The 24484-nt window shown below is 36.1% G+C and overlaps 1 protein-coding gene across 4 annotated transcripts in view; it reads right to left on the bottom strand.

Annotated features, from left to right (window-relative positions):
- The window catches only part of LOC132122962 (cell adhesion molecule DSCAM-like), a 141148-nt gene that overhangs the window by 13235 nt on the left and 103429 nt on the right, over nt 1-24484 (bottom strand). For 2 of the 4 annotated variants that reach the window (XM_059533492.1, XM_059533491.1), the window contains exons 7-18: nt 19817-20113; nt 17134-17406; nt 15242-15520; nt 14913-15032; nt 13501-13680; nt 4436-4632; nt 3499-3595; nt 3162-3290; nt 2562-2729; nt 2372-2442; nt 1387-1627; nt 984-1130 (exon numbers count right to left, since the gene is read on the bottom strand). In XM_059533492.1, the coding sequence (XP_059389475.1) occupies nt 984-1130; nt 1387-1627; nt 2372-2442; nt 2562-2729; nt 3162-3290; nt 3499-3595; nt 4436-4632; nt 13501-13680; nt 14913-15032; nt 15242-15520; nt 17134-17406; nt 19817-20113 (2199 nt within the window). Of the gene's footprint in view, nt 1-983; nt 1131-1386; nt 1628-2371; nt 2443-2561; nt 2730-3161; nt 3291-3498; nt 3596-4435; nt 4633-13500; nt 13681-14912; nt 15033-15241; nt 15521-17133; nt 17407-19816; nt 20114-24484 lie in introns of those variants that run through there. The other 2 variants (XM_059533493.1, XM_059533494.1) reach the window with 2 other exon arrangements.

Below are 24484 nucleotides of genomic sequence, written 5' to 3'. Positions count from 1 at the left end.
GTGTGTGTGTGTGTTCACATGTATATATGTGAACCTTTATCATGAAATCGTATACATTTTTGTTAGATCTCTCTATCATTGCACTGGTCAATTGATTACATTTTGCACATTCATAGGTCACTGTGTTCAGAGGAAAATGGCCACTGATCTTTTTGTTGGGTGCTCCCTGCTACTGGCATTTAGGTATTTCATGTATATAGGGAATTTGTATACTGTCCATAGCATGTGATACATGCTACAAAAACAGGGTTCATAGTACTGTACATTCTTTGCAAAGAAATGGTAACATCTTCATCCAAAAAAAAACAAAACAAGGCTTTTTAAGTCACTTCAGATAAAAGCATCTGCTGAATGAGTGACTGTAAATCTAAATGTAGACAATCTGTCCAATAAATATTGTGTTACTGTCCTGTGTGGTAATATGAGATGTAGTACTGCCCACTACTGCCCACTTTTTCTTCACATTCTTTCTCCTACAACAAGGCCACCATGCCCTCTGGTGTTCTCAGGCAGAAATGCAACTGAATTGATATTTTATGTCCCAAATTAACCACTTTATGATAATATTCATGAATAAGTCATTAAAACACAGTATAGTACCTGACAGGTGTGTATTTTATGTACATTAGAAGATGCATATATATATATATATATATATATATATATATATATATATGTATATATGGAGCACTGTAAATACCAAAGTGAATGAATTTGGAAAGTATTATGTTATTATCACCTTATTCCATCACTGAACTGCTACAGTACTTTTGGAAGCACTTTATTTGAAAACTCTTTCTTTCACCTTCCTGTCCTGTTCTTCCTGCTCGGCGTTTATAGCAATTACAATAACTGGGTAATAACAAAGTACTGACCCTGAACCTACTCATAATACACCTACTCCAACATCTGTGTGCTACATAATTATGCATAAATGAAAGAACTTCTCAGCAGAAGCAGAGAAGGTCAAAACCCTGCCTGACCTCCATCAGGAAGGTTGGCCCAATAGATGACTCGATATCCAAGCAGCATGCCGTTGAGGGCTTCTTTGGTCAGAGCAGACCAGGACAGGGAGATGGTTTCGGGGGTGGTAGCTGTTGTCACAACATTCTCAGGTGGGCGACTGGGCACTGCGAGGGAAAACAGGACAGATTGTGTTAGTTAATATACTCTGTGTGATATTTATCATGAAATCTCATATGTATGTGGAATACTACATCCTACAGATAGAATTTAAAGCTAAATAATTTGGAGAAATTAATTCATCACCAATTATAAATAATAACAAATTAATTAAGCTTCAAAGTAAGTCTCTGGAGTTTTTCATGCCACAAATGTATTAAGCAAACTAATATGACATGGATTGACAATAATAAAGTGACTAACCGTCCTCTAGCGTGGTGATGGTGATTTCCTCTGTGGTGGGACCCATGCCTGCCCGATTGGCTGCTTGCACCCGCACCTCATACTGGGTGTACTTCTTCAGATTATCCAAAGTGAGGGTTTCAATGTCCCCTGTGGTGTCCACATTGATGGTGTTGTATTGTGGGCTGCCCCCTGTCCCAAACTCCCGATAACACACTTGGTAGCTTCGGATTAAACCATTCTGTAAGTGTTTGTGAGGGGGCTGGAAAGAATAGAACAGAGAAAAGAATATTGTATTTTCCGCACTATAAGGCGCACTTAAAAGCCTTTAATTTTCTAAAAAACGACAGTGCGCCTTATAATCTGGAGCGCCTTATATATGAATCAAGGCACTCTGTCAAAATGTTGAAATTCCCTTTAGCACAGCTCTATCTAGTGGATGCATAACGCAAACCCAGTCAAACGTTTGACTGCAGTATCTTCTATTCTATGCGCCTTATAATCCGGTGCGCCCTATATATGAAAACAGTTCTAAAATAGGCCATTCATTGAATGTGCGCCTTATAATCCGGTGTGCCTTATAGGGCGGAAAATATGGTAGATATTTTAACATCAGAGATCATCAAAAAAAAAAAAACTACTGTATATGCATTCCAATTTGCAAAAGTAAGTACTTCTTTGGTAATGAGAAAGTACATAATTTGGGGGTATGTACAAACTGTATGACAGTGTTGGCACCTATAACCATGTCATGAAAACATCACAGACCATTAACATCTTGCAAAGTTTCTTACCTTAAACTTTTAAGATGCATTTATCAAACTGCTGTGGAAGTATTTTGACTGTTTTGTAAAATTAAGTGTTACCTTTTCTTTAATGGACAAGTTAAACACTATTTTCTGTGATGATCTACACTCACTACTTTTGATACACAAAATATTCCACAAAAATGATTTCATCAGTTTTCCAATTTTGCATATCTGCATGTGTTGTTCTTCAGTATTACCTTCCATGTGACTTTGATGCTTTGGGATGAGATTGCTTCCAGCTGCACATCTTGAGGAGCGCCATCAGGTGCTAGATTGATCACGTGCAGAAAAGAAAATAATAGACTGAGCCAGTAGGTGGCGACACAGATAATAAAATGTCTAATACTCACAAAGACTCACAACATTATCAGCTGTAGCAGTACTCACGTGCTTCATCTGTGGTGATGGTCAGCTCATTGCTTGGCCTGCTTTCACCAATCTGGTTTTTGGCAAACATGCGGATGTTGTAGGTGGAAGCAGGGTGGAGTTCAATAATGGTGGCCTGATTCAGCTGAGGGGAGACGTCTTTGGTCATTTGAGATGAGGCCCATGAAGCTTAAAGAAATGCAGAGCAATACAAAGTGATAATGCTATAAAACACAAGATGCTATGTTACAGTCATTTTAAAGGGTGAAGGAATATATATATAATTCTTATATATAATATATAATCTTAATTAGTTCATTAGCTTTAACCAACGTAATGATCAAAGACCATTCTATGAATGACTGGCATATAGAATTCAGCCTATGTGAATAAAATTGAACACTGGTCATTCAGTCTGATTTATTAGCTTAATATATTCATTTTGTATCTATTTTTTATAAAACAGATTGTTCCAGTCCAAGATGCCGACTGGTCAATAAACTCCAGCGTCTAGCAGTGATGAAACACATGATATATGACTGAATAAAACATCTATTACTATGAACAATTCTTGCCTTAAAGAATATTAATAATAATAATTTATTTGAGACACACACATACATGATTTGTTTTTATAGTTGATGTCATATCCTGTAATAGGGGTGTTGCCATCAAAGCCCATTGTCCAGCGAAGTGCAATGGTTCGGTCCTTTACCTCTCTGATCTCAACTTCAGGAGGATCAGGACGATCTTCGGAGAAATGTTGGTAGAGATTAGACAATGAAGCATATTTTGACATATAAAAACATATTGAATGCATTCTTAATACAGAATGCATTCCTATTTTGAATATATTCTTAACATACTTTAGAATAATAAACGATAATTTAATTTAAAAGCAACATTCATGCAAGCTTAAGTTCAAATTAAAACAACAAGAACAAAGCAGAAACTTTACCTTGTACAATCAACTGAATGATTCCTTTATCTTCGCCATATGAGTTGATAGCAATGCAAGAGAAAAAGCCAGAGTCCTCTCTGACGGTGTGTAAGATCTGTGGAGACACAAATATTACACATTTGACTAGTTCATAAAGGCATTTCGGTAAATGATATTATTAATTGCTATGGGAGTTTTGCTGTTCACATTTCATTCATTCATGGATAAGAATTGTTTTAACATTATTTCAGCATTTTATTTGGATGTTTATGAGTATGTCAGGTACAGACAAATTATTATATTCAATAGATTATACTTATTAGTGTACTTATGACTCCAGTAAGACCCTCTACAGACATTGTGAAATGTTGTTTTGCACAAACACTAATAAAAAAAGCAATATTTATATGAGCAATATTAAAGAGTGGAGAAAAATAAAGAGAATAATTAATACATATTTTACTAATTCCCATGGCTTTTCGTGTTTTTGAGAACATATTTTTTCCTATAATTTCCTTTCATCTTTCCTCAGAATGGGCAACACAAACACTCACTGAAGCATTTATGAATGCATGTTTCATATTATGTTCGGATACAGTAAATGTGGCACAAGCATAAACATCCACCAGCATGTTATTTCAACATCCCAGATTATGTGCTTGATTTTTCATGAAATTTCTAAAAAAATAATAATAATTATAATAATTCTGCACACTCTTACTAATGGCTAGCATGATTTATGAGTGATCTTTTGTGCAACGTTAAACAAAAAAGTATAAATGAGTTGTAAGTTTCATGTTGACAATCAGGACAAATGTGAGTGTGTGAAAATGGTGGATGACCTTTAACATGAAATGATATCCGTTGCTAACAGCTAGTCCAGGGCAGCCCTGAATACGTGTCTTGGAAATGAGGCGTACGATTGCATTCTCAGTGTAGATGGTGTCTGGCTCACCTGCAGGGTGGATATGACCTCATCTCCCACTTCCTTCACAGTAACCACATAGCGGCTCATGTCTGGGTTGATGATATGAGATTCCTTCTCCCAGCGAACCTTGATGGGCTTTTCACCGTGAGCAGTGCAGCTCATCTCAGTCATGTGACCCTGTTCTGCTCGTGTGGTGTTGGGGTAAGATGTGATCATGGCAGGAACTGAACAGAAGGAGAAACGGAGTGATGTTATGCATGGAATAATATTATGGTCAGTGACGACCCAGCCACATGCACAGCACAGAAATACATCCCCTATAAAACACTTTCTTTTCTTTTCTTTAAATAAATAAATCTAATTCTAATTACTGTAATGTGAACATAATATACAGTATATTATATACACAGAATTTGTATATTACATTCACTGAGAAACAAACTAATTTATCAATAAAAGAAGCTGTAGAATATTGAAACATGTATATGAAAGAAAAGTCCTGTGATAACACTTGTGGACAACTAATTTGGTCTAAATTCATCATTCATTTTGGGTCATATAAGGCCTTGATATAACAACATTCAAATTTATTTGTATAGCGCTTTTCACAATTTTCACAAATGAAACATGGTTTCAAAGCTGCTGGTCCATCAGTGTCTTTCTTCAAAAAGGTTTTTTTTTTCAGTCAAACTGTTATGGGGTATCCTCATATAAAGTAACTATGCTGAAGCAAACTGAGTTGTTCACTGGTGAGAAGTTCACGCTGCAAGCGCAGACATGAAAAGAGGCGGGAGACCATGCTCGGGCCTGTCTCACCCCTGAAAACCTTGTTACCCTGAAGCACTGTGAGGGATCTCTCTCTCTCTCTCTCTCTTTCCTGGCAGACATGGCTTTTTTTTTTTGCATGTTTATAAAAAAACTTATTTTTAATGAAAAGTTGAAAATTAATAATTAAAAAAAATTATTGCTTTCACTTTGATAGCAATGGTTATAATATTTCTTGTTCATTTTGCATCATAATAATTCCCTTGTCGTACATTTTTTCCAAAATCCAAAAACTTTGTTTATTTGTAAACTTAAAATAGATTTTGTATCAAACCAATCACAATGTGAAATCAGAATTATCTGATTCATGGTTATATTTGTACTGATTTTTTAAGTCTTTCGATTTTGGTTTGTGTCCATTATGTTCCAATTAAAAATAGCAGTCAAAAGAGACACTGTACATTTCTTTTGCGCAGTAAATATGTGTATTATCATTTCCAAAAACATGTATTTAGCAAAGGGGATACCAAACATTTTTTTTGAGATTTAACGTTAATGGTTTATTCATTAAGATACATCGGCATGTTCTTGGTTCTCTGATGTTAGTTAAAGGTCAAATAACATCTAAGACAGAATATTTATTATTATTATTATTATTATTATTTAATAAATGTTAATTTTTTATTTTTTAATGATTTATATCTTAGATTTAATTCAATGAATTGTGCTGCCACTTTAATTTAAATTTTACATTTGATTTCATTATTAGCTTTTTATCAACCTGCAGTTCTTTCACAAACACCCGGTTGGTCATTTTTTGGTTGAATTTGCAGCAAAAAAATATTGGGATGTTGAGTGTAATAACTCATACTGCGATATGTGATTTTGTATGGTCCGCCCACAGTATCAACTATTCAAGAGCAGACATAAAGAGAGGAAAAGAAAAAGGGGCGCACACATACAGTCTCCCCGCGCCCGACCTCTGAGAGTCGTTTAGTGCGGTGTGAAGTGGCGGAAGTTGACATGATGGAAAGTGTCAGAGTCAGGCCTGTGAACGTTTAACGCTCATCTCTTATTCACTCACAAGCTCTGAGCAGCAGCACCATAAGAGAGAACGCTGATTTATTTTGCATGACAGCTATGAATTTTAAGTACTGCATATTAAGTATGTTTTTTTCTAAATGTTATTGCTCTTTAGCAATGACTATAGTAGTGATAGCTATAGTAGTGATAGTATTAGTGATAACTATAAAGATAAATAAATTAACGATAGTTATTTTAAGCTTAATGAGCTAGTTTAATGATGGGAAAACAGTTGGGGAACCCGGGTGCATGGTCTAAGCGAGGTGTCTCTATATTATCTTAATGAGTAATCGTTGTGTTTTGGGCGTAATGTGCAATAAACCAATCAGAGTCTCATCTCCCATCCCCTTTAAAAGCCAATTGTGCTCGCACCATAGTGGATTTGCTTTTTTTTTTTTTTTTTTGTGCTGCTGCACATCCCTGTGTGTGTACTAAGCAAAGTGTACAAAGTGTACGTGTGTTGTGGACCCGCCTACAGGCGCATATTACTAACATGCTCTTAAAATAACAAAGAAAACATTTTGCGCCAGACCAGGTTTGAGTTGGTCTGTCACAGTTTATTTTCAATTTCTTAAAATAGCAACGCGCCTCTTTTTTATACCAGCATGCCCATGGGCGCAAATGCATTTGCTATTTAAACAATGCGGCGCATGACAGGAAAATGAGAACTGCGTCGGCTGAAACTAGCAAAAACACTTGTGCCACGCCTCGCATGACAGGGCCCTCTGTTTATTATAATCACATGCTTAGAATAAATAAATGATCTAGCTCTTTAAAGCAGGATGGATTCTGATTGGTTATCAATGTTTTTATCATTCATCAGCTAGAATTTTTTTTTAAGTGATTCCAACTATATTGTTCCTTTGTGCCGTTATCATTATTGTTGTGGTGTGGACTCTCCTATTCTTTTAATTAAAACTTTAACTATATCTTTATTGTTATAGTTATCATTTTTGATTTGAAGAGTTAACTGCTAAATTAAAATGATGTACTGTAGTGTGCAGTGCTTTATAGGAGTGGGAGTAATTTCAGTTTCCATGGTAACAGTGCCTTCTGATTGGTGGATTTCTCTTCAAGATTATGGGTAGTGTAGTGTTAATTCTGCTATTAAACCAGTTTTTTAAGTTAATATTATTTCTTTTATAAATTGAAATGATAATGAAGTGTGGCTTCTACAAAAGCTTACAGCCAACAAATGTGGTAGCTCTGTAAACATTATTGCTGAAAAACAAACATTCTCTATAGAGAAAATGAAATTGACTTTTATTGATGGATTCTAATTATTGCAGGTTGTTTTATTTATTTATTTTTTGTATTTTTTACCAAATCACATAATGTTGCAGAAGACATTGGTATTGAATGCAGTGTGAGAAAAAAAAAATAGTCCCGATATGGTGAGTCCACAGTTCTTAGAAATTCTCCTTAGCACACATCCAAAAGAGTGTGTATAATCTAATTTAAAGTCTTGCAGTCAGCATGAGAGGGGCTTCAGGCAAGAGGGGCTCTAAATGGTATTCCCATAACAGCTTAGTTGATGTATATTTTTAATATCCAGCAATATTACAGGCTCCTGAGAGGGGAGCACTGATGGCAGCTATAACTGCACATCAAACAGGATCTCTCCTTATTCATTTCAGCAGCCATAGAGCAGCACCTAACTATTATTAAACAAACCAGTGTAAGCCACAGTGAGCACAGAAGAGAGTATATATATATATATAACTTTTCTGTTACGAAAAGGTTATGTTATATAAAATACCTGTAAGATTTTTTTTAAATGTTAAACATTGTGATAAAGCGACAGTTTGGTTGACAGTTGACAGTTTGATAGTTACACAAGGTATTTGTATACAGCATTTATGCTGATGTTTATAGAAATATCCCTTTTATCCTGTTTTCATTTCATTGCCTACATGTACTAGTTATAACAGAGTTCCCCTCCTGTTGACAAGATTCACTAGTGTAATGCAGTGAATTACTAGTTTTGGAGGGAGTTCTGATGGTACTGTAGTGTGGGTGATGCATTCCTGTACATCAAACAGTAGAGAACGATGTTAACATGGGTCATAGATTTCTATTTTTAGGGTATGCATTAATTGATCAAATTAAACGTATACACTGAGTACATTAATAAGACACTTTGGATAAAAGCACCTGCTAGTGCAAACAAACAAACAAATAATTACCAAAATTAAATAAAGAAATAAATTTACATTTTAGATAGAGAATTTAATGCTGATATTTCCTATAATATATATATATTTTCATTAACCATGTACTGTTAAAACAAACAAACAAACAAACTAAGGTACCATGGTTGAAATCTTAAGTGTGTTCCCTTCTGACAATCAATCAAGGCAAGCATGCAAGTAATATTTATCTCTGTCTACACACACACAAAATATGAGTCAGAGTGTGGCACATATTTAGACTTTAATGGTCTTTATTGTCAGTTCAATGAAGCATGTAAGTGGAGTTTAGAGATGCACAGGGGTTAAAAAGGTGGAGATTCAGAGACTCATTATAGTGGCTAAACAGTCAATGACCTTGGAGCCAAAAAAGGTTCAATATGTATACTTTTATACAGTATGTTAAACTGGAAAAAATGACAAAATTGTAATCACAGAACATTCAAATTATTTCAGTGTGCACAGTAAGTGAGCCTTAAAATATTCTTTGCAATTTGGACCAGCATTTACGGCTGGGTGTGAACTAACTATGATAAACTCCATTTGTGTTTTCCACTTTGATGGCCATGTGGAATAAGATTAGTTTGTATGGTGTATCATGCCATATGAATACAAATGCTGCAACAGCAACTCTGTATGTATATAATCCATTTCAGCCCTCATTTTATCACCAGTACAGGGCACCCTGGGAAACTAGGCCACCTTGTCACACTGCCACGCCTGAGTGGGCCATCTAGCCCCTTCTCTCTCACAAACACACACACTCATTGCCTTCTCTGTGCAGGCCAATGGAGTGAGGTGTATTCTCTGGATTGGGAGGGGTTGTGCAAGTGTGTGTGTGTGTGGTTGGTTGGTGGAGTGCATCAGGCTGCCATGCTGAAGCAATTCACCCTTTTTCTTGCACAATTGGTCACAGTCTGAGCATGTGCTCTATCTGATACTGAAGGCGAGGGAGCACAGCCAGACCCACACAAGGGAAAAAAATGATAATTTAAATGAAAACAATAATAATAATAATAATAATAAAAAAAATATATATATAGATGTGTATTTTGATTATATATATTTTTTTACATTTTATTTATATATAGATATATAGATAGCCCCTTGACATCCCCTCCAGCTCTCTGGTGCATTTGAGTCAGCCCTTCTGAATGAATCACCTTATCCACTGAAGAAAATATCTATCTATCTATCTATCTATCTATCTATCTATCTATCTATCTATCTATCTATCTATCTATCTATCTATCTATCTATCTATCTATCTATCTATCTATCTATCTATCTATCTATCTATCTATCTATCTAGATTGAAATAATGCTGATTCAACAGCACTAGTCAATGTGAACACTACATGCATAAGGGGAATATCAGAATGTGGTTTTCATTTTGACCAAGTATACTGGCCTTGAAAATTTTGGTAATTTAAACAAATTTTTGACCATTGCATCTGTAAAACACTCGTTTTTAAATAGACAGGCCACAAATACAATGAAATACATTCTGGTGCTCCCCAAGGCTTTGTCCTGGGCTGCTCACATGATGCAGTCATGTCTCAAATACTTTTTATGGTAATGTCATGAACATTCTTTCTAATGTCTTCATTTAATTTAGTTAATTTTTGCTGATCTAATTGGGTGGTGATGGTGATGTTTAGATAAAAGGAAAGTGATATAATTAAAATTACTGGTGGCACTGCTCTGTTGGTTTTGTCTTCTCCTCATGCCAGAGTGGGCATAAATGCTGTGTAGTGGGTTTAATGGAGGGGATGTAAGTCTTTGCCTGCTCAACAAATAAACCATTCACCAAGGAGCACAATACCGTACACACAGCATTCAACAGGGCAGAAGACCCTCAGGCCCAGACACACACTTAGTCACACACACACACACACATACATACACTTCTTAGAGTGGGACAGACCATACAAAGAGAACAAAACCATTTAAATACAATACATATGTGTATTAACAGCATCAGATTACATTGCAAAGACCATACATTATTTCACTCATATGCACACACGCACGCACGCACACACACACACACACACGTCTGGTTCACTATCCTTGTAGGGACTCCCCACTGGCGTAATTACAGTAAAATGGCTGAGAGAGGTCAAACACACACACATGCAAATAGAAAAAAACACTGGTAAATTAAGAAAATATCTTCATCAGTTTGACAACACGGCTGCAAATTCTCACAACAACCAAATACATAAACGTGCTGCAAATTCTCCTCTTGGTTGTGTTTTGAGAATTTGCATGTGTGTTGTCAAATTGATGAAGATTTTTTCTTAATTTGCTGGTGTTTATTCTATTTGGAAGGATTTTTTTTATTTATTTTTTTTTATTTGCAGTGCATTGAGCTCTCTCGGCCACCATATGTAATGGTTTTTATACTGAACAAACTATTTTCTATTTCCCTACACCAATCCTACACCTAAACATACCCCTCACAGAAAACTTGTGAATTTTTACAATCTCAAAAAAACTCATTCTGTATGATTTAGTTTCACTCTACGACAAGCGATCTGTGATATTTCTCCATTCATCTCAATGGATACGCAGCCACCTGTATTAAACTCTAGTGTGAAGGCGCACAAATCGCCGTCGCTTTCTCTCTCACACACAGAGAGACCGAGACAGAGAGAGATAGAGAGTGAATTAACTCGCTACATTTAAACAACATCATTTGTTGTATTTTCCTGTCAAAATAACGGCGTTTCTATTGAAGTCTTCAGCTTTTAAGAACAATAGGGCTTTCCGGTATACACAAATCCGCCGCGAACTCTATGGGCGCCGCCATCTTGCCTGCCGCCATTACTGCGTGCCTGCGAAGTGTGGCGGTGTGACACTTGCCGGTGCCCTCTAATGACATTTCAATGAAAGCGGATCCTGCTCGTTAAAGAAAATGACGTGAAAGAGAACATTGGGTAGATGATGTCAAGCAGTGCCCAAAACTTACTGATAAAGGTAATTTATTGACAACATAATGTAAAAATATGTAATGTAATTAAGAAGTTTATTAATTGATGACAACAATAAAACCGAACGCTGTCATTAACAGCTGTGTTGCTGATATGTTCACAAGCTTCACAAGTTTCAAATAACTATTAGGCCATCCTTAAAAATATTCTTGTTTGCCAATAACCCGACCGACCCAATAAATTATTTTTTTCCCATTTTAGTCCGAGCGACTTGCCAATTGTAACTGCGTTAAGACCCACAGATTTTTACAAATGCAATAAAATGTGAGACACACGCAATTGACGCTTTTCACACGCTCTCACACCACACATCCCTTTTCTCACGCACAGAAAAATCACGAAGCAAAGAGGACACGGAGACCGACAGACTAGACAGAGCAGGTTACTTATGATATAAGAAAAGAAAACTCAGCTCTCAGATTCTGTCAATTTTATTATGAAATTCAAACAATAAATACTCCTCCGCTCAGGAACTCTGTGTAATCCGTATGGCCGTGAACATGGGCAGTCAATGTGCAACAAAGGTTCGTGAATTTCACAAACGGTTTTATTCCAGGCCTGTAGCTTTGTGCTGTTGTTAAAACAGCCAACCACACAACACGCTCTACCCAGCATCACAGGACAGCATACGTACTAAAAAAAAAAAATAAAAATAACTTTTCATACAGCTTGAGCCAACGGTACCAACACGCTACTTCTGCTACTTTCTTAGCAGCAAAGGCACGCAGTAATGGCGCCGCTGCTTTACTTCCGTGTTTCGACGGATTTGTCTATTGGGTGGAGTTAAATCGCAAACGGCAATCCCATTGGCTGGCGCTCACCTATTCTCGTCCCTGTTTTGATTTCAGGAAATCAGTTCAAGCGAACGCACAAAACCTGATTATTATTCATGAATCCAGCTGCTCATTAATCCTTAGTAATCATTGAGTTTGTTTTATAGTTCTTATTGTTAGAATCCGTATCAATATTATCCTATCAGTATTTTTGTTAGTTTTTTCCCATTTTTTTTTGTCAGAAACATTGAATGACAGAAAAAACATCCACCTCTCAAGTTAAAATGTTCAGTTAAAAATGACTAATATGCATTCAAACATGGTTATCAAATATACTTCTAATTACTTAAGTTATATTAAATAATACTTGATTATTATAAAGCTTGACTGACTGATGTTAAAAGTGTATTTAAAAAAAAAAACGGCGCCATTTTACAAATATAATATATATATATATATATATATATATATATCAAAGATATATATCAGGCTGGCGAGTAAACTAAAATATTTACTAGCCAATGGCGATTCAATTACCAAGGTGTCCGTAGAGGGTTGCCACCTAACCAGTAGTCATTATAAGAACCTGAGCACAAAAATGACACAAACTGTAATCTGTTCTTTATGATGAGAGGAACGTTCCCCTCAAATTTTAATGAAGATAAAAGCAACTTTGTCCGAACCATGGCATACATTTTTCAACTGACCTACTTTCCATTGTAACAAAGTTGTAACAAAGAATTTCCAAGAATTTCCAAGTGTGGTTCAATAAATTAATTCTGTGTCTGATTCTGATATTTAAACAGACAGTGCATGCTACAGGTTTTTTTTCAGTTTAGTTTTTTATATTTTTTTATTAATCTTCTACATCCATGCATCACTTTTATTATGCAATAAGAAGCAAATTTTTGATGTCTTTATCTTTTATTTAAAAAAAGGAGCTTGACACAGAGCTAATGATAATGACCTGTATTGTTATACATTTATGTAGTCTTGATTTGGGTGTGTACAGTGGTTTTACATTTAAAAGGGTTTTAAATCTAGTTCAAGTAAATATTAGCACGCCATATTCAACTTTTATCAGGTAATTTCACAACAACAAAAATGTGGCTAGTAAAAATGCTGTGTGGCTACTAACTTTGGAAAACCACTAGCCACATTGGCTAGTGAGCAAAAAAGTTAATGTCAAGCCCTGCTCACCAGTATAAAAAAAAAAAAAACATGCACACACACACACACATACACACACACACAAAATCAACATGCTCCTCTTGACAGAGTCTTACTTTTAACGGTGAGGTACATGCTCTTGCTGATATCTGCTCCCACGTCATTGCTGACCTTGCACAGATAAAATCCAGCATCTTCCTCCAGGACGTGTTTTATGAGCAGAGAGCCCTTCTCCAGGAGCTGGATACGTGAACCAGAATTCAAGGCTATGGGCTGGAACTGAGGTACGCCAGAACCTTTGACAGAAAACACAAACAATGTAAGATCTAGATACACTATATATTTAGAATTGCTGTGCATATCTATATTTTAATGTAGACTATTATAATGAATATTTAATGTTTCATTTAAATACATTTACGTTAATGAATGTTTAGTATTTTAAAATGCTACTCTGTAAAGTATTCCTTTTAAGTATAACAAAACAAAAATACTGCTTCATGAGCCAAAATTTCTGTGATAAGCTTTACAGTAATCTTGAACATCTGATAATCCAATAGTATCACACCCCCCTTTTTTCATAGTCGATAACAATTCTAGTTGTGCTGTGTTTGCATATGATGATTTCTTTATTGGATTTAAAGATCTCTGAGGGGAACTGCTTTGTGTCTTGTCTAGATTAGGATTAGATGACACTGTGGGATTCACTGATATGAAATACACCATAATACTACATTAGCAACTTAATCTGCCAAAGCCACAGACTATCTGGGCAACAAAATAAAATAATCTTGACTGCCATGATTTGTGGGGGAAAAAAATGGTACGGACTTTCAGGATATCCTCCTTAATTTTGCAATGTGGAAATAAGCTATTTTTTGTGAATGTGCGAATTTTTTATTAACCATTTAGGTAAATAACTAGAAGAGTAACCGAGTGCAGTAAATGATAAGACAATTGAAACTACAAAATAGTTTGTTTATAGTTGCGATAATACATTTAAATAATCTAACAAGAAAAATCAGTTTGCAATATCACGTAGTATATTTTGTATAGCTCAAAGAATAATGAACTGTTTTTTTTATTTTATTAACATTTTTTTACAGAAATTGTTATCGTATTTTCTGGACTATAAGTCGCACTTTTTTTTCATAGTTTGGCTTGTCCTGCGACTTATAGTCAGGTGCGACTTATTTATCAAAATTAATTTGACATGAACCGAGAGAAATGAACCAAGAGAAAACATTACCGTCTCTAGCCGCGAGAGGGCGCTCTAATGCTGCTCAATTCTCCTGTAGTCTACACTGAAGACATAGAGCGCCCTCTCGCGGCTGTAGACGGTAATGTTTTCTCTTGGTTCTTGGTTCTAAATAAATGTGACTTATAGTCCGGTGCGACTTATATATGTTTTTTTCCTCGTCATGACGTATTTTTGGACTGATGCGACTTATACTCTTATAATTTTTCATTTTGATTATGGTCTTTAACATTTGTTTTTTTTGTCCGGAGACTGGTAATAATAGCATACCTTTTGAGTGGTTCCATACTATAGTGGGGATTGGGTTTCCTTTTGCTGAACAATTAAGGATCACTGATTTCCCATATATGCCATCCTGGTCTCTTGGCTGTACCTCAAAATGTGGTGGAACTGAGCATAAAAAGATTATGAATTTTAAAAACATCTACAAATATAAAAGCATTGAAAATTTATTTATGTATTTAAATTTAGATTTAGAGATAGTTTAAAGAACGAAAACTGAAAATAAATTTTTGCTAAATGCACTAGAAAATAGTTCAAAGAGTCAACACTTTATTGGTAAAAATGATATATAAGAATAGCATTAATTGATCTCAAACCTTTAACGATGAGCTGTATACTATGCTCAACAGCAGCAGCCTCGTTACGGGCTATACAGGTGTAACTGCCGTTATGAATTTCCGACAGGTTTGAAATTCGTAATGAGCTGGTAAAGTCTATGTTGTCGATGGTGACACCCAGGCTGGCGTTGATTGGACGTCCATCTTTGTGCCAGGTTATAGACATCGGCAGGTCCCCAGATATGACCACGCATGGGATAAAGACACGCTGACCAATGGAAGCGCTCTGAGAGTCTGAGTGTTGGATCAGAGGGGGCACTGAGAGAGAAAGAGACGGAGTAGTAAAAGAGATGCTCTTAGACATGCACCACCAGAAAAATAAAAATAAAAATCACAAACAATGCAATTATACTATATTATTTTAGCATATTATTGCACAGCAAAAGTTTAACTTAGTGTATGGCTTCAACAGAGCAGTTATAACCCCAGTCTTCACTATATTTTATACAAAGCAAGCTTGATATATCCATCGATTGAATGTACTGTATTTGCATATAATGTCATTTTATGAAGAAATACAACACATAAAATAAGCAGTTAGTGTATTCTAAGTGGACGTGACAAACAGCTTAGAACACACTCAACATTGGCTGGTGGACAGAACATATGTGATCACACATGTACAATTATCTGTGATTTGCAATAACAAGGCTCCAGTTGGCCTTCATAACAAGTCATTACAGCTCAGAATCTAGAGATTTCACAGAGGAGGAAGCATAATGTGAACTAATGAAGGAGAAACAGAGCAGAGAAAGACAAAATAAAGAAGAATATAAAAGGGCTATTTCGTCTTCCGGTAAATTCGTCATAATGCGTTCTCCAAGGACTTCGCAAGCATGGTGCTAGTCAGCATGTCACGTTTGAGAATCAATGAGTTAAAATAACATTGAAATAAAGCAGCACTTCAGTGCTTATTTAATCCACAACAAAATGTGGATAATGGACTCCAGGGAATCCCTTTGCATGCTTCAGAAGTTTAACCATGAATGAAGAAAATTAGCAAACTCAATCACATCAGGGATTTTTTCTTTTTTGTCTTTATGACTTTGAAACTTTGAACTCAAAAACAAATCACATCACATTTTTGCAGTATAACTAATATTTAAACTGTAATGATATAAATGTCTGGATTATTCTAATTAGTGCTGTAACTGTGCTTTAAGGTAAAGCTTGTCATGTTTAATTACTGTAACTATGAGATCCTTCAAGAATGTGAAATGATCATTAAACTATTAAAAATCAAATAGTGATTAAAATGGTGAAAACTTCAAATCTATTTTTTTAGCATCTCTGTATAAGTCATATATATTCAAATTTTACCTTTTCAATTTTAGAAGCTTTCCCAGCAAATCATCCTGGAGCACTATGCAGATTTTTTCCCAATCAAATGCTCTCTAGGATGCCTATGGACTATTATTATATATTTTTTTATCCTTCATTCATAGTTAATTTGTTTTGATTCATAGTTCTGTCATAACATCTCTCTGAGAGTTTAGCATCGTAATATATATGCCAATGTTAATGTGACTTATATGTGAATACTTCCAGAGACATTCTGCTGCCAGTACATCCACTGACATGCTGCTGTGACCATGCAAGAAATACTGCTGCTGCACATATAACATGCATGAAATTACCCCGTATTAGATATACACAGGTGGAGCTGGGGAAGGTGGAAGGTCTCTGAAGTGTGTTTCAACTGCTACAGCAAGCACAATTATTTGAATGTTGAGCAGCATGCTCATTGGTTGCTGGCAACCGGCCTGAAGGTTGAAGTGGATTAATTTTAATAGCTTTTCATGTAGCAAAAATGTCCTGGGACAATTGTGTAAATTGTGAATTATAAGTACGAGCCATCTAGACAGCAGTACCTTTCACTGTCACATGGACGCTCCTGTGAATTTGTTTCTCTGGATCCACCAACACGTAGCATGTGTACTCTCCCTCATCTGAGTTTTGCACATTGGACAGCTTCAGTGTGCCGTTGTTCTCAAAGGCACGTTGGCGGTGGTTAAACGGGAGCAGATTGGAATCCTTATACCACTTAATAGAGTAGTACGGGTAACCAATGATGCGACAGTGAATGTACGTGTCCCTCCCAGCGATGGCAGTGACATTTTTCATTGGTCGAATACTGGCAGGACCTATTGTGAGAAAGAACTTTCAGTATACAGAGCCTCTGAAAATCAGCTGAAAGGCTTATGTAATACGTGTCAAACATTTTTTTTTTTCAGTTGTTAGATATATTCTGAAAAAATTCACAGTAACTAACTAAATAAGTGATAATAATTAATCCAAACTTCAAAGCTTTGTGGAGAGTTTAATTTACAGAGACAATCTATCAAAAAATAAAACTTTGCTTATCATTTACTCACCCTCATGCCAACCCAAATGCATATGACATTCAAATGAACACAAGCCAAGAATGTTAGGAAAAAACAATCCATTTCAAAAACCATACAATCCATACAACCCAGCTGATAAATCAATGTCTTCTTAAGCAAACAATAGATGTGTGTAAGAAAAATACTCATTTTAAACCCAGTTTATATATGCAAGTTGTGAATCTTGTGTGATAAGTGATGGTCCTGTGTGGTTCTGCATCACTTCTTGCTCAAGTTTACCAATGTGCTTACATCATGCTTCAAAATGTGCTGACATATATGACAACTTATAGTTTATAGTTTAAAACGTTTCAAATTTTCCTCACACACAGCTCTTAAGAAGAAACAGATTTGGCATGGGGTTGCATGAATTATTGTCATATGGATGGTTTTTGAAGCATCAACCTTAAGGGGCCTATCCATTTGCATTATACAAACTCAGCAATGGAATATTGATTTTTTTGAAGTTTGTTTATTTAATCTCTATTTGTGTTCATCTGAAGAAAGCCATATTCATCAGGGATGACATGAGGGTGAGTAAATGATGAGAGAATTTAGATTTTGGGGCTGGACCTTTAAGGGTAGACAGAGTAGTCAAAGAACTTTATGTAAATGAGCACAACATAACAACAACCAATGAGAGGTAAGGCAGTATAACTTGACTGTAGACAGTACAGAATTGAGTTTGAACACTTACTTCAAAGAAAAAAAGAAATTTTTTTTATATATATATATATATATATATATATATAATTGGAAGTCTGTCATACATGAAAAAACCTTTCTGTTAGCATTCCCATTGATCTAATTCCCATTCATTCCCATTCCTTTCCAAATTAAGAGCACTAAGAGCAAATAGCATTTGATGTTATTTACATTAAGTACAAATAATTATAAATCAGTTGCGTTGGTCACATCAAAAGAAACAAATTTGTCTGCCTTGACCTAACAATGGTGGACCAAGTTAGTTACATAGCCTTTGCAAATAAGACAGGCTATTTTTTTGTTTTAGACACTCCATAAAAATAAACGTAAACTTCAGAATAGAGTGCACTGCCATTTTAAAGGAACATCAAAGGAGAAAGATGCTTTTTGATATACTATAGTTAAAGCATCTATCAGCAGGGGTTAAATGGCCGATATTAACCAGCCAAACCTTGACCCCTTGGATTGCACTGATAGGAAATAAATGGCTGAATGTCACAGTACTGTTGGCCAACAGACTCCAACAGTCCGATTTCAGAAGAAAAAGCTCTATTCATTATCTTCTTTGGTAAATAGCTGTTAACTCATGGTATATGCTAAAGCCATCTGTTTACACTAATACAGTTTATTTTAAAAATAATCATGCTTGACAGCTAAATTTGTCATGATACGGCACAGAAAATTCCACCAATCAGAGATCTGTGGTCAGCAAAATTCATAATATGTAAATATTTGTATGTATATGCTTATTTTAAAATACACTTAAATATATAGTTTGAAATAAAATTGTTTTAATGTTCTATGTTTTTTTTTCCAATTATGTTATTTGCAATGCTTTACTGGACTGTAATTCTTTCCCTCATAAAAGTATTTTTGTAAAAATCATCAAAATTTGCAAATACTTTTTTGCTTCAACACTTTAACAAAGACTTTTTAAAGGTCCCTAAAGGAAAAGAAATGGAAAAAATACCTTAGAGACCAATGTCACTGAAAATGGGCAGCCACTTATGCAATCTCTAATGTTATCTCAATTGTGACATCTCGGCGAGTGTGTTTTGGAGTTGTTTGAAGCTAAACTCTGTAGGACATTGGACCTCATTCCTACTTGACTGCAGTCTAACTCTATCAGGAGGCAAATCACAAGAGCTCTACTGCTTTCACTCCCATTGGTTCTCATTTGCATGAATTGTTGTGCCATCAATGGTCACTGCTCACGGTTCTTCTAAGTGGCAAATTTCATTGAAAATAAATAACTTCAAGTTGCTTTGTTGCTGCAAGTTGCTGTCAATGAGAACATACTGTACCTTTTAGGTGGCTGCACTGCACGGACAACCTAAAACAACACAATTTACCTTCTAGCTAAAATTTCCAAATAGAAACAAGACAATCTCCAAACAAACATGGAACTGATGTGTGTGCTTGTCGTGTGGTGTGGGTGTTTTTGAGGAGCTGATCTGACAAGCACCTCTTACGTTTATTCGAGCCTGGTAGGAGACCGATCCAGCCGAGTTGTTGCAGGTGCAGCGATAGACACCCCCATCGGTGACCTGTGTGTGAGACACATTCAGGTAGCTGAGCACGTGGCCTTCTGTGGTGATGATGCGATCCATGCGGTGGTTGCTGTCTTTGATGACGGGGTCATCGTCCAAGGTCCAGGTGACAGTGGGGAGGGGGGTTCCTTTCACGTGACACACCAGTGAGATGGGCTCATTCGGGCTCACCACCTTCTCACTGAAGGCAGAGAGAATCTTTGGCGTCCCATCTAGAGAAGTGGAAGACAGATTTGACTTGTCTTATTTTTGCAAATGTTTACATACAGCCCTACAAATGTACAATCAATGAGAAATCTTTAAAGATACATGTTGCTTCTAAGTAAATGAAACCTACAAAACACAGAAAAAAAAATGTCTCGGTTACGTATTGGCTCATATCATCTTATTGTGGTTGTATCTCTCTATAAGTACTATTGAATCTTAGTGCTGCATTCAACACTATTGACCACAACATTCTCTTGAATAGACTAGAAAAATTTGCTGGCATTAATGGAAGTGCATTAGCATGGTTCAAATTGTACTTATATGACCGCCATCAATTTTTTGCAGTGAATGAAGAGTATCATATCGATCACAAGTGCAGCATGGAGTACCTCAAGGCTCAGTACTAGGGCCATTACTTTTCATGCTTTACATGTTACCCTTGGGAGATATCATCAGGAAGCACAGTGTTAGCTTTCACTGTTATTCTGGTGATACTCAGCTCTATATTTCTTCGAGGCCCAGAGAAACATACCAATTTGAAAAATTAACAGAATGCATAGTCGATATAAAAACCTGGATGAGGAGTAATTTCTTACTGCTAAATTCTGAAAAAAAAACTGAGGTGTTAATTATAGGACCTAAAAACTCTGCATGTAATAACATACGTAGAGCACTATCTAAGCCTTGATGGCGGCTCTGTCAATTCTTCGTGATCAGTTAGGAACCTAGGTGTGCTATTTGATAACAATATTTCCTTTGAAAGCCACATTTCTAAATTACAACTGCAGATGCAGAAACAATTCATGCGTTCATGACCTCAAGGTTAGATTATTGTAATGTTTTATTGTTCTGCACGCTTGATAAACAAACTCCAGCTAGTACAAAATGCAGCAGCTAGAGTTCTTACTAGAACCAGGAAGTATGACCATATTAGCCCGGGACTGTCAACACTGCACTGGCTCCCTATTAAACATCATATAGATTTTAAAATCTTGCTTATTACTGAAAGGTTTAGCACCTCATTATTTGAACAAACTCTAATTGCACAATAGTCCTCCATGTCCGCTGCGTTCTCAAAACTCTGGCAATTTGATAATACCTAGAATATCAAAATCAACTGCGGGCAGCAGATCATTTTCCTATTTAGCACAGAAACTCTGGAATAACCTACCTAACATTGTTCGGGAGAAGACACACTCTGTCACTGTAAATCTATATTAAAGACCCACCTCTTTAACCTGGTTTACACATAACACACTAACACATTTCTAATATTCAAATCCGTTAAAGGATTCTTAGGCTGCATTAATTAGGAAAACCGAAACCGGGAACACTTCCCATAACACACAATGTACTTGCTACATCGTTAAAAGAAAGGCATCTACGCTAATATTAGTCTGTTTCTCTCTTATTCTGAGGTCACCATAACCACCAGATCCAGTCTGTATTCAGATCAGATGGTCACTGCAGTCACCTGGATCCAGTACGTATTCAGCTCAGGCTTGCTTAGTTGGGGACACTTCATTTCCAGCGATTTTGTTGACTTGACTTGCACAGATACTAATTAAACTGGACTGAGCTAGATGATGACATCACTGTATTCAATGATGAACTGCCTTTTTGCTTTATTGACACACACTGCTTTCCTATTTAATGCTGTTCGGTTGCTTTGTTACAATCTTATTGTTAAAAGCACTATATAAATAAAGGTGACTTGACTTGACGTATTGCATCATGTCAGTGACCGACAAATTGAGAATCTCGCCAGAGAGACCAATTTACTTCAAGTGTAAACTAAATGAGCCAATGCACATTGGTATGCGATGATTGTATCCAGCTGCCGCTGATCACAGCGCGAGTATAAATAGGCAGCAGATGAACTGCATGCTCAGGTTTTCACTGAGGAGCTGATACGGTGACCCTGCTGCTCAGCGGTGGTACAGCAGCTGTGGCGAAGGGGCAAGTCTCTGTTCCCTCCTTCAGGGAATGAAGGTTACATTACGTAACTGAGACGTTCCCTTTCAGTCAGTCACTTATGACGTCACGTCGGTGACCGACAAATTGAGAATCCCTACCAAAGCGCCATGGATGCTGACCCTTCCAGTGTCCTGTGCAATGCTCCTGTGCCCCTTTTTTGGAATAGGCCGGGATTGGCAACAATAAGAAAAGTCACTGTTGTCAAAGCACTACCCACTCAGTGAGATTGGATAACACTGGGAAAACGTACTTGTTTCCCTCGGAACAGGAACGTTGCAGAAGCCCCATCCTTTTCCGAAAGGAGGTTTCGGAAGCACTTACACATAGAAACCGTTTAGGGGTAAATGGAAGATTTAGAGGTGATTACAACTCTATTGGGAAATGGCTGGTTCTGAGGCTATACCGTGGACTTTTTACATATGGGATCTGCTTAGGTCTCTACATGTGAAACCCAGCCTTCTACCGGCTCTTAACCCTGTGGGGTCGACATACGAGGATACGCGTTTTGTGGCATCTTCTCCTGATAACACTGAAAATAACTTAAATTACACTTTCAGTTTTGATCGTACAGATAAGAGCAATACATCAATCAAATCTGTAAAGGGTCTACTTTTATTTGTATACACATATAATAACAACAAAACTTTGTGCATTTACAAAATAAAGAAAACAAGGTGTGCTGTCTGCAGCCTTGGTCTGCGGTGATCTTCATTTAGAAACACGTCATTTAAAGTGAACTATAACTCAGCAAATACTCAACAAAGAGACTTGAGAGATATATCTATAGAAAGCTTGACATGTTTATTTTTAAAATAACAAGTCTTATTCTTATCGAAAACAAATATTCTGTGATAAAGTAATCCATATGTAAACAATGCGATGTCCAGTCTTTTAGATCTCCCTTCATTATATCTAATTTGACCACGCCCACTTGCTGAGCATGCTATAAATATTATAATGTTCCATGTGAAAGCTCACGTTGTGTACATTCCCACACATCAAACAGAGCAGCGAGACTGTCCATCAATTTTTATTTTTTAATTTTACTGTTCGCTTCGCGCTGAGAGGAATAAAAAATAATAATTTACCCCAAGAAGACATGCTGAGAGGAATAAGCTTTGGATTACCTTAGAAAAAAGAATGAAGCGGCTTGATCCAGCAGAGATCATAAACAAGTCTTTTTATTTTTATTAATCTACTTGTTTTAGTTTTTACAAAAAGTTTACACATTTTACTAGTTAGACTTTTTCCAAAGTATAATTCCTGACTAAATGTATAATCAAGTGAAACATTATGAAGTTTCATTCACATCATCTAAATGTTTCATGATGACAGGAAGGTTTTTCTATTTTATTTATTTTTATGTTCTATAAAATAGACAGCAATATGATATAAAAATAATATGAGTTATAATGTTGCTAGCCTAATGTCAGTAAGGATGATTAGACAGAAGTTTACTGTGATAGGCTATTATCTGTTCACGAATATAGCCATATATGTTAATAACTATATATATATACAGTACAGACCAAAAGTTTGGACACACCTTCTCATTCAAAGAGTTTTCTTTATTTTCATGACTATGAAAACTGTAGATTCACACTGAAGGCATCAAAACTGAAAATATGTCATATTCTAGGTTCTTCAAAGTAGCCACCTTTTGCTTTGATTACTGCTTTGCACACTCTTGGCATTCTCTTGATGAGCTTCAAGAGGTAGTCACCTGAAATGGTCTTCCAACAGTCTTGAAGGAGTTCCCCGAGAGATGCTTAGCACTTGTTGGCCCTTTTGCCTTCTGTCTGCGGTCCAGCTCTCCCCAAAACCATCTCGATTGGGTTCAGGTCCGGTGACTGTGGAGCCCAGGTCATCTGGCGCAGCACCCCATCACTCTCCTTCTTGGTCAAATAGCCCTTGATGCCTTCAGTGTGACTATACAATTTTCATAGTCATGAAAATAAAGAAAACTCTTTGAATGAGAATGAGAATGTCCAAACTATATATATATATATATATATATATATATATATATATATATATATATATATATATATATATATTGTATAGGTCTACATACAAAACATGCTTGTGTTTATGAAACTAAGCTTCTGTTCATGAATATCTGCTCTGGTGTAAATATTTTGAATGTGTTATACCCTGTCATTGGTGTTTGCAATTGTCTGAGCTGTAAATGTATCAAGGAAGCTGTAAACATCACTGATAATAAATGTGCTATGTGGTAATTGTGTTCTTTTGCCTTATATAAATTACCACTAGTATCAGTGACCATCACAATAATGTTAATAATGTATTTTATTTGTGTATACAGCATGCTTGCTTTTTTATTTCAGATGCAAGGATAACAATGCAATAGAACCTGTTGGAAAGCGAGCCAAATCAAA

The sequence above is a fragment of the Carassius carassius genome, chromosome 41 (assembly GCF_963082965.1).
Source record: "Carassius carassius chromosome 41, fCarCar2.1, whole genome shotgun sequence".
Classification (NCBI taxonomy): Eukaryota; Metazoa; Chordata; class Actinopteri; order Cypriniformes; family Cyprinidae; genus Carassius; species Carassius carassius.
Note: the sequence above shows the minus strand (reverse complement) of the source record. Positions and strands in the feature narration are given on the sequence as shown.